General features: G+C 40.7%; 2 protein-coding genes across 4 annotated transcripts in view; one reads left to right on the top strand and one right to left on the bottom strand.

Annotated features, from left to right (window-relative positions):
• Positions 1–11,552, bottom strand: part of LOC147025843 (importin-7-like) — a 183,479-nt gene extending 171,927 nt beyond the window's left edge. Inside the window, exon 1 of the mRNA XM_085880721.1 lies at positions 11,415–11,552. The gene's annotated coding sequence lies outside the window, so the exon portion shown is untranslated. The remainder of the gene's footprint in view (positions 1–11,414) is intronic.
• Positions 1–12,789, top strand: part of LOC147025842 (DENN domain-containing protein 5A-like) — a 93,800-nt gene extending 81,011 nt beyond the window's left edge. For 2 of the 3 annotated variants that reach the window (XM_085880718.1, XM_085880717.1), the window contains 2 exons: positions 9,500–9,722; positions 10,019–12,789. In XM_085880718.1, coding sequence (XP_085736844.1) covers positions 9,500–9,722; positions 10,019–10,202 — 407 coding nt within the window. In that variant the 3' untranslated portion in view covers positions 10,203–12,789. Of the gene's footprint in view, positions 1–9,210; positions 9,296–9,499; positions 9,723–10,018 lie in introns of those variants that run through there. The other variant, XR_015058025.1, reaches the window with a different exon arrangement.
• The last annotated feature ends 3,126 nt before the right edge of the window (positions 12,790–15,915 follow it).

The raw sequence follows: 15,915 nt of genomic DNA, 5'->3' as shown, positions 1-15,915 counted from the left end.
TTTATTGCATCACCCTATGTAACAGGTTCCATTAGTTTTACCAAGTGTTTATTACATCACCCGATCTAACAGGTTACATTAATTTTACCAAGTGTTTATTACATCACCCTATCTAACATGTTACACAAGTTTTACCAAGTGATTATTACATCACCCTATGCAACAGGTTACATTAGTTTTACCAAGTGTTTATTACATCACCCAATGCAACAGGTAACATTAGTTTTACCAAGTGTTTATTACATCACCCTATGTAACAGGCCACATTAGTTTTACCAAGTGTTTATAACCTCACCCTATCTAACAGGTTACATTAGTTTTACCAAGTGTTTATTACATCACCCGATGTAACAGGTTACATGAGTTTTACCAAGTGTTTGTTACATCACCCTATCTCACAGGTTACATGAGTTTTACCAAGTGTTTATTACATCACCCTCTCTTACAGGTTACATTAATTTTACCAAGTGTTTATTACATCACCCTCTGTAACAGGTTACATGAGTTTTACGAAGTGTTTATTACATCACCCTCTCTTACAGGTTACATTAATTTTACCAAGTCTTTATTACATCACCCTATGTAACAGGTTGCATGAGTTTGACCAAGTGTTTGTTACACCACCCTCTCTTGCAGGTTACATTAATTTTACCAAGTGTTTGTTACATCACCATATGTAACAGGTTACATTAATTTTACCCAGTGTTTATTACATCACCCTATCGAACAGTTTACATTTGTTTTTCCAAGTGTTTATCACATCACCCAATGTAACAGGTTACATTAGTTTTACCAAGTGTTTATTTCATCACCCTATCTAACAGGTTACATTAGTTTTACCAAGTGTTTATTACATCACCCTATCTAACAAGTTACATTAGTTTTACCAAGTGTTTATTACATCACCCTATCTAACAGGTTACATTAGTTTTACCAAGTGTTTATTGCATCACCCTGTCTCACAGGTTACATTAGTTTTACCCAGTGTTAAAAACATCACCCTATGTAACAGGTTACATGAGTTTTACCACGTGTTTATCACATCACCCTATCCAACAGGTTACATGAGTTTTACCAAGCGTTTATTTCATCACCCTATGTAACAGGTTACATGAGTTTTACCAAGTGTTTATTACATCACCCTATCTAACAGGTTACATTAGTTTTCCCAAGTGTTTATTCCATCACGCGATCTAACAGGTTACATTAGTTTTCCCAAGTGTTTATTACATCACGCGATCTATCAGGTTACATTAGTTTTCCAAAGTGTTTATTACATCACCCTATCTAAGAGGTTGCATTAGTTTTACCAAGTGTTTATTACATCACCCTATCGAACAGGTCACATTAGTTTTACAAAGTGTTTATTTCATCACCCAATCTTACAGGTTACATTAGTTTTACCAAGTGTTTATTTCATCACCTTATGTTACAGGTTACATTAGTTCTTCCAAGTGTTTATTACATAACCCTATCTAACAGGTCACATTAGTTTTAAAAAGTGTTTATTTCATCACCCCATCTTATAGGTTACATTAGTTTTACCAAGTGTTTATTACATCACCCTATGTGACTGGCGACATTCGTTTTCCCAAGTGTTTATTGCATCACCCTATGTAACAGGTTCCATTAGTTTTACCAAGTGTTTATTACATCACCCGATCTAACAGGTCATATTCGTTTTACAAAGTGTTTATTTCATCACCCAATCTTACAGGTTACATTAGTTTTACAAAGTGTTTATTTCATCACCCCATCTTGCAGGGTGAATTAGTTTTACCAAGTGTTTATTACATCACCCTATGTGACAGGTTACATTCGTTTTCCCAAGTGTTTATTGCATCACCCAATCTAACAGGTTACATTAGTTTTTTCAAGTGTTTATTACATCACACGATCTAACAGGTTACATTAGTTTTACCAAGTGTTTATTACATCACCATTTGTAACAGGTTACATTAGTTTTCCCAAGTGTTTATTACATTCCCCTCAGTAAGAGGTTACATTAGTTTGACCAAGTGTTCACTACATCACCCAATCTAACAGGTTACGTTGGTTTTCCCAAGTGTTGATTGAATCACCCAATTTAACAGGTTACAAAAGTTTTAGCAAGTGTTTATTACATCACCCCATGTAACAGGTGACATTCGTTTTACCAAAGTGTTTATTACATCACCCTATGTAACAGGTTACATGAGTTTTTCCAAGTGTTTATTTTATCACCCTATCTACAGGTTATATTAGTTTTACCAAGTGTTTATTACATTCCCCTATGGAACAGGTTACATTAGTTTGACCAAGTGTTTATTACTTCACCCTTTCTAACAGGTTACATTAGTTTGATCAAGTGTTTATTACATCACCCTATCTTACAGGTTACATTAGTTTGACCAAGTGTTTATTACATCACCCTATCTAACAGGTTACATTAGTTTGACCAAGTGTTTATTTCATCACCCTATCTGACAGGTTACATTAGTTTTACCAAGTGTTTATTACATCACCCTATGTAACAGGTTACATTAGTTTTACCAAAGTGTTTATTACATCACCCTATGCAACAGGTTACATGAGTTTTTCCAAGTGTTTATTACATCACCCTATCGAACAGGGGACATGATTTTACCAAGTGTTAGTTACATCACCCTATCTAACAGGTTACATTAGTTTTCCCAAGTCTTCATTTCATCACCCTATCTAACAGGTTACATTAGTTTTACCAAGTGTTTATTAAATTCCCCTACGTAACAGGTTGCATTAGTTTGACCAAGTGTTTATTATATCACCCTATCTAACAGGTTACATTAGTTTTCCCAAGTCTTCATTTCATCACCCTATCTTACAGGTTACATGAGTTTTACCAAGTGTTTATTACATTCCCCTCAGTAACAGGTTACATTAGTTTGACCAAGTGTTTACTCCATCACCCAATCTAACAGGTTACGTCAGTTTTACCAAGTGTTTATTACATCACTCTTTCTAACAGTTTACATAAGTTTGACCAAGTGTTTATTACATCACCCTATGTGACAGGTTACATTAATTTTACCAAGTGTTTATTTCATCACCCGATGTAACAGGTTACATTAGTTTTCCCAAGTGTTTATTACATCACCCTATGTAACAGGTTACATTCGTTTTACCAAGTGTTTATTACATCACCCGATCGAACAGGTGACATGATTTTACCAAGTGTTTATTTCATCATCCTATCTAACAGGTCACATTAGTTTTACAAAGTGTTTATTTCATCACCCAATCTTACAGGTGACATTAGTTTTACCAAGTGTTTATTACATTACCTGATGTAACAGGTTACATCACCCAATCTCACAGGTCACATTAGTTTTACAAAGTGTTTATTTCATCACCCCATCTTACAGGTTACATTAGTTTTACCAAGTGTTTATTACATCACCCTATGTGACAGGCAACATTCGTTTTACCAAGTGTTTATTGCATCACCCTATCTCACAGGTTGCATGAGTTTTACTAAGTGTTGATTACATCACCCTATGTAACAGGTTGCATTAGTTTTACCAAGTGTTTATTACATCACCCTATGAAACAGGTTGCATTAGTTTGACCAAGTGATTCTTACATCACCCTATCAAACAGGTTACATTCGTTTTACCCAGTGTTTATTGCATTCCCCTATCTAACAAGTTACATTAGTTTTACCAAGTGTTTATTACATCACCCTATCTTACAGGTTGCATTAGTTTTACCAAGTGTTTATTTCATCACCCTATCTTACAGGTTACATTAGTTTTACCTTTACCAAGTGTTTATAACATTCCCCAATGTAACAGGCTACATTCGTTTTACCAATGTTTATTACATTCCCCTACGTAACAGGTTACATTACTTTTACCAAGTGTTTATTTCATCACCCTATCTTTCAGGTTACATTAGTTTTACCTTTACCAAGTGTTTATTACATTCCCCTACGTAACAGGTTACATTAGTTTGACCAAGTGTTTATTATATCACCCTATGTAACAGGTTACATTAGTTTTACCAAGTGTTTATTTCATCACCCAATCTGACAGGTTACATTAGTTTTACCAAGTGTTTATTGCATTCCCCTCTGTAACAGGTTACTTTAATTTGACCATGTGTTTATAACATCATCCTATGTAACAGGGGACATTAATTTTACCCAGTGTTTATTACATCACCCTATGTGATAGGCTACATTCGTTTTACCAAGTGTTTATTACATCGCCCTATGTAACAGGTAACATCAGTTTTACAGTGTTTATTACATCACCCTATCTCACAGGTCACATTAATTTTACAAAGTGTTTATTTCATCACCCCATCTTACAGGCTACATTCGTTTTACCAAGTGTTTATTACATCACCCTATGTGACAGGTCACATTAGTTTTACAAAGTGTTTATTTCATCACGCCATCTTACAGGCTACATTCGTTTTACCAAGTGTTTATTACATCACCCTATCTAACAGGTCACATTAGTTTTACAAAGTGTTTATTTCATCACCCCATCTTACAGGCTACATTAGTTTTTCCAAGTGTTTATAACATCACCCTATCTGACAGGTTACATTAGTTTTACCGAGAGTTTATTACATCATCCTATGTCACAGTTTACATTTGTTTTACGAAGTGTTTATTACATCACCCTATCTAACAGGTCACATTAGTTTTACAAAGTGTTTATTTCATCACCCCATCTTTCAGGCTGCATTCGTTTTACCAAGTGTTTATTTCATCACCCTATGTAACAGCTTACATTAATTTTACCAAGTGTTTATGACATCACCCTATGTGACAGGTTACATTAGTTTTACCAATTGTTTATTGCATCACCCTATCTAACAGGTTACATTGGTTTTCCCAAGTGTTTATTTCATCACCCTATCTAACAGGTTACATTAGTTTTACCAAGTGTTTATTTCATCACCCTATGGAACAGGTTACATTAGTTTGACCAAGTGTTTATTACATCACCCCATCTAACAGGTTACATTAGTTTTCCCAAGTGTTTATTGCATCACGCGATCTAACAGGTTACATTAGTTTTACTAAGGGTTTTTTTCATCACCCGATCTCACAGGTTACATTAGTTTTACCAAGTGTTTATTACATTCCTCGAAGTAACAGGTTGCATTAGTTTTACCAAGTGTTTATTACATCACCCAATGTAACAGGTTATATTAGTTTTACCAAGTGTTTATTACATCACCCTATGTAACAGGTTACATTAGTTTTACCAAGTGCTTATTACATCACCCTATGTAACAGGTTAAGGCCCGGTCACACCTTGACGTTTTAGCCAACGTATGCCGATTTTTGATTTTTTTTTTCTAAAACGCTGGACACGTTGAATACGTTATGGGTAAGTTTTGATAACATTGAGAGCACGCTGAAAAACACTGCCATACGTCGTTGTACGCTGGCTTTAAACGTTGTACTTTTTGGTTGTCCTCAAATTTTTTTCATGCTTGAAATTTCACGACGTATGCCGGCGTATGACTCACATGTTCTGCTATGCTGGCTACAAGTTGTTTGCACGGTCTGCAATCGTTGACAGACGTCAACACATGCTACTTGTAAGTTAATCATAAGTTGAGACACGCCGAGGTAATGTTTAGCGTACCCGAAACTTATTTCTAACCTATGATTAACGTGTTGTTGGCATGTTACGCGATCGTTGCCACACATCGACAGACGTTACTTTTAAGTTACTCAAAGGCTGAAAGACGTCAGTATAATGGATCATCCTTGCGTCAGCGGCCACGGCCAGGACACTTATTTGCAGCATTCTTCAAACTTTTCTTCGGCATGGCGAGGATGTTCACACTTCGATGTCTAGCTTGGCTATGATTCCAATTGCCCATCGGCAGCGTGTATTTAAAATAGTCGAGTTTGAGCGTTTTTACACGTTCAGAAGAAACGCTTCAAATTTCAAAACCCCAGCGTCAAAAAACAAAGGCGAGTGACAGCAATTTAAATCGTTCATTGTAAACAATGAAAATAGCTGAGTGGTACCGTTTAAAAGTCGTTGAGTGTAAAAAAATCCAATTGTTGAGGGCAAGCATCTACTTTCAATCGTGGAGATGCAGCCATTTAAATCGTTGAGTGGCAGCCTATGAATAGCAAACCCTACGTCACCGGCAAAGATAAACTGCTGCACAATATGGATAAGTTAGGCTATCGTTGGGCTTAGTTTGTGAACGCCGGCTTCACGATAATTATTCGTTGGTATATCGTATCTATAAGTAATCAAAGCGCTCTATGCACATTATTAGATCATTGTGCATTTGTCCAACCCGTTATGAATAGACCTAAATCGTAAAAACAAGCTATAGCTCATTGTTGAAAAAGCCCCATAAAAAATTAGCCGTGAAGAACTTCGAACAATGGTGAAAAGATGTCTCCTACCCGTGGACACGCGGACGCAAGGACGATCCATCATAACCCACACCCTCCCCCTCACACTCACCTACTACTGCCAACATGAACAAACTACTACTAATACTGATACTGATACTGATACTTTTACTGCTGACATGGACATCGACTCAAAAAGGACTCGAAAACACTGTTGGGTTCCCCTTTTATGAGCAGCATTTTTATATACCAATTCCCAAAACCGCTGGGAACACGTCTTTATATGGCAGTTTTAAGCTAGAAACACGTTCATTTATTTTTTTTTGTCGACCGAATGACGTCATTGGAATACGTCTACATACGTCGATGTGTGTTGGGACTTCGTAAAGAATTGGTTCTCAGCACGTCAAACATAAGTTAGAAATAAGTTTCGCGTAAAAAAGACATTACCGCGACGTGTTTTGACTTATGAGTAGCTTATAAGTAGCCTTTGTGGCCGTGTGTAAGCGTCCACATATCGTGTGTAAAACTTATCCCCATCGCATGCGGAACGTGTGTCATACGCCGAGTACGTCGTAAAATTTTGAACATGTTTAAAATTTCTTGACGTACTCTACTTACTACGACGTATGATAGCGTACTTTAGCGTTCTACTCACGTGTACCGTATTTGACGTGCCCCAACGTTTTAGACACATTTTTCTTAGGTCGGCTTATGCTGGCAAGATCGCCAAGGTGTGACCGCGATGTTGTCACTTCCATTTCTATGGCAGTTATGATTCGAATGGTTGTGCGTCAGCCTTTTAATAGGCTACGTCACGACATCGTCGGCGATGCGTGCAACGCGCTATGCCTAAGTTAGACTATCGTTGGGCATCGGTTGTGTAGGCCGACAACAGGTTCAGCATTCGTTGGTATAAGTTATCTATAACACAACGAAACGTTCTGTGTCCATTTCCAATGCGTTATACATAAGACCAAGTCGCTATGAATATGTCCGAATCTTTAAAAAAAACATCAAAAGTTCAACGTAAGCCAGCGTTTTACATACATTTTAATACGTTGCCATCGCTGGCTAAAACGTCAAGGTGTGACCAGGCCTTTACATTAGTTTTACCAAGTGTTTATGACATCACCCTATCTTTCAGGTTACATTGGTTTTACCAAGTGTTTATTGCATCACCCTATGTAACAGGTTACATTAGTTTGACCGAGTGTTGTTTGTGTCCTTTGTACCATCCTTTAAAGACAGTAAGTTACCTGTTTGCCATCATTAATGATTATTTCCCTCACCAAAGAGAGCGTATTGCATTTGGGTCCGTTTATTTGTTCATCCGCACAGAACTTTCGTGTTTTTCTTCGCAAACGCTTGTCGGATTGAGACGAAATTTTCACCATCGGTGCCCCTCCTCATGTAGAATGTTTCAATGCCAATTTGGACGTCATAGGTCACGTGGTGTGGCAGCCATATTGGAAAAAACAGAAAACTTTTGACCTCTGTTTCTCTGAAACCACACCAAGGAAATAATTGAAACTTGGCACATATCAAGTACTCCTCATGGCGAATGAGTTTGATTTAATTTTTTTTTAATTGCATCATAGGTGCCCTCATGATGACGCCAAAATTTCATATGTAGAATACCACATCTGATTTGTGTGAAAATTGTTGAGGGTCATCTGGGGATAAAATGGTCCACAGAAAAAAAATTTCATTACATCATCGGTCACATGATTCGGCAGCTAAATTGTTAAAAAAAATCTTCAAAAACCTTAGACTTCTCTGAAGTGGCTAAACAGATCGAGGAAAAACTACATGTTTGACCCCCTGTCCATGAGGAACAAAAGGTTCACACATATGACATCGTTGGTCACATGGTTGGCAGCCATATTGGATTTACCCTAAAACCTATATAAAATACACCACTCAAAATACGCCCTGGCGAGGGTCTGCAATCGCTGATTGCTCTTTTTCTTGTGAATCTTTTTTCACTGACAGGCAGACAGTAAAAATATTACCTTACTCTTCTATACATGTGTGATCGGGAAAAATTCAGAGCCAAAGTAGTGTAAAAGAGCAAACTTGCCTTCCTATTCATGTTCCAATTCGTGTTCAAAATACAACGCTCAATTTGAATAAGTTGTTCCTCGATCAGAAACTGACAAGACAGACGGACGGACATGAACCGATTGCTTAACCCTGCTTTTCGCTTCGCATATGTGGGGTAACAAAGGGAAAGATTTTACAATGATGTAATAAACCTGTATTTGAGAAATTGAAAAGTTCAGATAATCTTTGTTTGTACCGACCACCTTGTACCGACCACCTCCATCATTTCATTTTATTACTCATCTTTTGCCATTTTGATTCTGTAGATTCTTGGTAAAATGAAACTGGTGTGTCTGACGGATGTTGATAGTACTCAATGGATTAGGATTTTTTTTAAAAATTAAGTTTATGATACCAGACTAGGTGACACAATGGTTAGAGCGTCAGCTCTAGGTCTGGGAGGTCAGTAGTTCATATCCTGGACAAGTCATACCAAAGATTTTCAAAATGGTACGTGCTGCTTCGTTGCTTGACCCTTGGCATTTAATAGGACAGAGCATGGACAACGTTGGGAAGGCAACTGCAAACCTCCCAGCATAACCCTTGTCAAGAAACTCATCTTGGCAAGGGTTATAGAAACTCATCAGAGAGGAGTGAGTCCTCGTCCTTAATGTTGGTGGGGTTTCCCCCCTTTCTTTCTGTTGCTGTTTTCATTATGTTACGTCCTGATCCATTCTGGGTTCCCCCCTTTCTTTCTGCTGCTGTTTTCATTATGTTATGTCCTGATCCATTCTGTGTTCCAGCACTTCAATGAACCTCGACTGTATACCAAAAAACCCCAATTTCATCCAATTTGTCTCGAAGAATACTTGTCCTGACAAGATGACGGTAATTGCGTGTGGCATTAAACAAATAAGTTTAGTGTGCGTTGTGAGAATTGGAAGTTTTATTTTGTTTTTAAATTATTTGGGGATTGTTCAGTGAAGAGAAATGTCTATAACCTTTTTGGAGAATACTGGTCTTTTAACGTTTCCTTTCGACTCTTGGTACAGAGGCAACGCTGAGCATTTGTTGTCGACATGTATTGCACAGAAAAGGCGAGCGAGCACATCGCTATGTCCGAGGACGATGAGCAGTGTGTGGAGCCAGCTCGGCGGTCCTGTCACTTGTCGTGCGCTCTGGGGAAGGACGCCGGCCTCGTGCGTCCCGGCCCAACGCACAGCCATTTCTGCACAGTTGTTCAAGCAATAAACAATGCCCCTCGGTCTGTCGGAAAAGACGGAAAGTTCCAAATGTTTGTCTGCCTGGGTGCACGGTGAGATGGACAGTTCAAAATGTTTGTCGCATCCACCCACGTATCATGCAAGTCTTTCCTCCCATAAATGACTGAGAGGGATTTTAAATAATTTCACCGAATCTGGTGTTGTGTTGGTTTGACATCACCATAAGTTCTCAACATTGCACTGATGCCATAATTGCATAAAGGGTGACGTATCATCAACTCTAACAAGCAACATTTAGGGTATGTACGTTGTATAATTTTGGTATAAATGTGGAATTGAGTGCAACAGTGTCGTGTGATGCTCGTTTCTGGACTTTTGTCACTGTCAGGGATCACGTTCTCCACAACTGGCTCGCGACATTGGCTGACTGCCCGGCGAATGCGCATATGTACGAGGAGTGGGCCATCTTGCGTGATCGCTCCATTGTCAAGGCGCTCGTACATCTCTTGCAGGTCCTTCACGGTTTCAACATCACCTTGGAAGGCTCCCTTGTTAAAGGCGTTGATGTGTGATCAACAGAACCGCAGACAACTCCATCTTCAATAGACACTCCTCAGAACTCATGCTATTGCCTCAAACCACAAGCCATACACATTGACTCTGAGTCTGAGAGACCTCATGTCTCACTCAACGATGTACAGCTCTCGGAGAGGAAGCATTCTGATCCCGCTGGACCCATTGGTCTTGTAAGGTGCTTTTGAATCACTTTTTGGTTCCACAGAACACGAAGCGTGACTCTGCACATTTCGAACACTCATTTCGAACCTTGGTGCTTGTTGTTGAGCATCAGGAACTTTGGTTTTGAACGATCGTGCTGTTTTAAATGGAATTTTCTAGAATAATCGTCCGTCTTGTCGGACTGATCGGATAATGACGACAAATATTATGCGTGTCCTTTTGTGCAATTTTTCCCGTTTCTATGACGCAGATCTATTGCTTTAGATTTTGCCGAATATTAATGCTACATATGTTTCCGTTGCATTTTCCCTGAGTGTGGTGATGCGCAACCAGCCTTGCTGAAAGCATACGATGGTGAGGAAACCAGGGAGCTTTTCATTGGTTCCAGAAGAAGAAGATTAAGACCGCTCACTTCATTTGGTAACAAATTGCAAATATTGTCCCAGAATGAAGGAAATTGATGGGGAAAACCAAGATTTATTCCCGTTTACAAGCGCAAGACCTGAGAGGACAATTAGGAAAGTTTAATCTGACGTTATCGTGAAAATCGATCTTCATATAACTTTCACCACCATCGAGATACAAAGGTCAACTGTGAATTGGTAAGATATTATCGAATGGACTTCTTACATCCTATTTGGACATTATTGGACGTTGCATCACGCAGTAATCGATCCATCGACGTTTCCTCGATCTAATCGATTTGAGTGCTCAGATCAAGTCATCGAATTTTGATACAACGAGAGCTTTTCAAAAGGTTCTCGTAATACGATGTTCACGATTTTATTTTAATTTTTGCATCTGCAAGTACTGGTTCTAATTCGTAATTAAATATCTGAAAGCTTAATTTATTTAAATACAGCATCGCCTCGCTCAACCTCCTGTTTGGCGTGTCTTCGACTGTTGTGAGTATCTCACTTGTAGATCCTTTTGCACGGCCTGCACACCTGCTAAATCAAGCGGTTACCAGCGGCTTCTGTTAACTGTTCAAGCCGAGCTTGTCGCGATCCCCAACCCGAGTGCAACACTGGATTTCATTCCAATACCTGCATCAGGTTGTTGTCATGTTGATGTGGAGTTTCACAAGTTCGTGGAATTGCACATTTGCTTATTGACACAATGGGAAGACCAATTCTCAGCCAGCTCATTTGCTCTCCCACGTACACCGCTGTTCATAATGTACCGTGTGCAGCTTGGATGTCATTGCTGCTCCTTAAAAAAAAGAAAAGATTCCATTAGAATTGTGTGTGTGTTTTTTTTCTGTTTGCTATGCTGAATTTGTCCAGCAGTTGGTCTGATGTAGAGATGCCAGTGTGATTATGTAGGTAGTGGTTGTTTTTACCCTCCTGGTGTCTCACATATTTCATTCGTCATGCACCAGCTGATGCTTCGGAATATTAACGTTTCCAACCGTTTTATTTTGTTTCCCTGCAAGGATGATTGGACATGGGAACAGGCCATTTGGCCCATCATGCCCAAGCCACATCCACATCACAGTATTCCCAAGACCGAACGCAATTAGTGCTGATTAAACGGCGAACTTCAAGCAAGCAAGTTGAACATTCTGGGGAAGCGAGTATGTGCCAGGTCCCAGCCCCATTTGTTTTTGCAACTGGTTAGTTTACCTTGGGATGGAGAGCACACTTAAAATTTAAACAGAGGTTTGCCGAAGTTGTGGAGCGCAACCTCAGCATGCTATCCGATCAATTGAGTACAGTTGTGGTTCTGTATAAAAAAAGCCACCACAATAGTTTGGATTAACTGGCTCATCCACAGCACATGAGGCCGGCGATGATGTGTCCAAATCATTCTGAGGTCCCACAAAGCGGAAGGCTTTGACGCTGGCGGTGGAGTCCTTCACGCTGGTGGTGAAGTACATCACACTCGTGTGAAGTCCATGGCACTGTTACTCTTATTTGCACTGAGGTCGTCCGCACTTTCTTTTTTTGTAATGCATTTGTAAAAGTCTGCTTGAAAAAGCTGTTTGAGAGCCCAGAGCTCCTCTGTGACATAATGAGCAGGTGTTTATTGGTCGTGACATATGAAATGTGAACTTTTCAATGTGGTTGATTTGCTACTGAAACAAAAATACCAATTTCCTGCTCTGTAGGACGCACTTGAGCAGGTGTTGCTGCTTTGGTTTTGCAGCGACTCGTGTTTGCACAATTTAGTGCAAATTGCGTCTCGTATTAGGGTTTAAATTTTTGTGGGACAGTGTTTTTGAACTCCTTCTAAATGTATTGTTTAACGACGTCGGCTCGGAGTGGAGTAAATCTGTTAGTAGACGAAGCGAGTGATTTGTTCATTCAACAGGTTCGTGCATTTTTGTTCGAAGGTGTTTTGCAGTTTTGTGCCAAAAGTTCTTTTTCACATTTTTTTTCCGTTTTAGCGTGCTATTGTAATTAAAAAGTCTGAATCGACTGTTGCTTTCTCTGATTGTTTGTTTAAGGGAATGGCCTTTGAGAGATGAATGGGAGGGCACACAGTGTAAGGTAAACCATTATGTTGATGAGTTCTCCATGGATGCTGGTGCTGCAGCATTAACGGCTGGTCTGTCTGAAATGCCACTGGTTTGAGTGACGTATCCGGGTATCTGGTGGAATACCTTCAGTATCGTTTTCAAATACAATGGATGGCGGTGGGTGGAGACGTGGCATTCCTGGACAACAGCATTCCCACCTTCTCCGCAGGTGTAAGTAATCCAACTGCAGAAATGTTTTCGAATGAGCCCCAACCCAGAGTGTCAGTAATTGCTTCCGAGCAGGCCCGAACCACAGCAGTTTCTTCCTCCCGCTTCAGCTGTTCGAGATATATCTGTTTCTGCATAGCTTTCAATCGTTGCTGCATGTGTTGCTGTTCGAGTAGCAATCGAGCTTCATCCCATATACATCCCATGCCAGCTCTGACAGAAGCCTCAGCTGCTTCTGCGCTGGCCTTCAACGAGAGCGAAGACCTGGAAGAATTGGACGAATCCCGAGAGCCAGCGACAGACCGTGTGTGAAGCAAGCCTGATATGGCAGTCTTCTTCCTCCCAGTGGTGAGACAAATGTGAAGTTGAGTTTTTACTGTCCTGGAACGGACAACGTGTCCCAATTATTTGAAGAAAGAATGCTCCGGGTAGCTGACTAACACTTAGAGGTTTAAATCACTTTTACTTTATTTTAAAACACTCCAAGTGCGACAGGAAAAACCATGCTTTCTCCATACACAATCGCTGTTCTACCAGAGAGGGAATAACTGCCTTCGCCTCCTCCCAGCAGAAATGACGTAACATGGGTGGAGCAGAAATGTGCATTTTACATTCAGACTTGGTTACATCGCACCCACCACTCTAACTGCAGTGCACCGAGGGACGGGCTTGGATGAACGCAATGCACCAATCCTCTTTAAGCAGGATGAGAATCACTTGACCACAGGTGATGCTCTACCCCCTCACAGATTCCTCACACATAGGCCTCCTTGTCTACTCTCAGCACACACAGTTTTATGCCTCAGCTCCCTGAACTGCTCAGCTCTGCCATGAAGCCTGGCACTGCAACTCTGGTCAATGGTATCCAGTGTCCCTTGAGAGACAAAATTATTCTTTGGCCTGAGGTGAGTTCCAAGATATCCACCGGCAACATCAAGGATGGCAGTCGTGAAAGCACTCCACAACTCTTCAGAATCCCCCAAAGCACCCAGACCCCCCAAATCCCTACTCGACCTGCTCGCAAACTCCTCAGCTGCCCTCTCATCCTTGAGCTTGCCAACATCCAGCCGAGGCTGGGTTGGTACCATTCTGGATTTAAGCTGCAGCTTCAGAGATGCAACAACAAGCTTGTGGTTAGTAGTGAGGAACTGAGCACTCCGGTAGACCCTGCAGTTCTGGATCGTCCTCCAGCGACCATCAACGAGCACATGGTCAATCTCCTTTGCCAACCGCCATAATTGGAATACCAAGTCCAGCGATGAGTCTATGGGTGCTGAAACCATGAACCGGCCACCCTAAGTTCATGACTTCTTGCAAAGTCAAGGAATTTGGTGCTATTCTGGTTCACAGTTCCAGACCCTGAGGACCAACACACGTCTCATAACCATCCCTATCAGTTCCAGTTGATACATTGAAATTACCCAAGACTAGAAGTGTATCGCACCTGGCGCACTGATCAACCACAGACTCGAGCATGGCATAGAATGCGTCCTTCATGGTGAGATCACTCACCTAAGTCGGAGCATAAAGAGAGACTCAGGAAACGACACCCAAGGAGTGATGAATCCTTTGTCTCATAATATGCTCGTTGACCAGTGTTACCTCAATTATCATTGGACACAGCTCCAGTAACTCCTTAGGCATGGTAACCATCAGAACGACCTGACCAGTGGTAGGTATCTCGCTGCCGTGATCTCGCTACCATCTGGTCTCAACCTCCAATGTTTGAAGTTCAGATAATTTCAGAGACAGGTGTTCATCCTCTCTTCGGGATAGGACATTCCAGGCACCCACCAGAAGGGACCGTCTCAGTTTAACCCAAGGAGACCACCGTCTGGTGGATGACACCTCCACCACCACCACAACACACACCACCACCACCACAACCTGACCCAGGAAGTCTTGCTCTATGGGTGTGAGACTTGGACTCTGACCAAGGATCTGAGACGGAGACTCAATTCCTTTGGTACCAGGTCTCTTCGGAGAATCCTTGGCTATCGCTGGTCGGACTTTGTGTCCAACGAGCGGTTTCTGAGAGAGACTCAAATGAGATTTGTTACCTGCATAGTCCGTGAGCGTCAGCTGCGGCTGTATGGACACGTGGCTCATTTTCCTGACTCCAATCCTGTTCACCAGATTCTCTCAGCGAGGGAGTCTCGTGGGTGGATTTGGCCAATGGGCCGACCACGTGCCTCGTGGTTGCAGCAGGTTGATCTGCATCTCAAGGAGATGGGGATGGGCCAGGCATCTGCCTGGGTGATGGCCAGATGGAGGCTCCGGGAGTACCGGCGGAAAGTGGACGCAGCGACATGCTGCTCTGGTGCATGCTCCCATACTTTGACCTGACCTTTTGACCTTAACATTAATTGGTATCTGAATTCAGTGACCTGACATGAAAATGCTTTTCAAATTTCAAGTCAATCAGATGAAAATTGAGGATTTAATTTTTTGGGGCCTATGTCGACCTATTGACCTGTTTACCCCAAAATTAGTCATTGGTTGAATTCAGTGACCTGATATGCAAATGCTCTTCAAATTTAACATTAATTGGATTAAAATTGAGGATTTTATAAAATTTGGCCTGTGTTGATCTTTTGGTCTGTTTACTTTTTGGCCTATGTTTACCCAAAAATTAACAGGTGGTTTTATTTGGTGACCTGATATGCAAATGCTCTTCAAATTTCAAGTCAATCAGATGAAAATTGACCATTTTAGAAATAATTTTATAATTTGGCCTATTTTGGGTTGACCTAATGGCCTCTGTTGACCTTTTGACCGATAATTTCAAAAGTAATGGGTGGTTGAATTCACTGACCTGATATGCAAATCCTGTTCAAATGTCACGTCAATCAGATGAA

The sequence above is a fragment of the Eptatretus burgeri genome, chromosome 5 (assembly GCF_056783735.1).
Source record: "Eptatretus burgeri isolate ZD-2024b chromosome 5, Ebu_testis_v1, whole genome shotgun sequence".
In the NCBI taxonomy this organism is placed as follows: Eukaryota; Metazoa; Chordata; class Myxini; order Myxiniformes; family Myxinidae; genus Eptatretus; species Eptatretus burgeri.
Note: the sequence above shows the minus strand (reverse complement) of the source record. Positions and strands in the feature narration are given on the sequence as shown.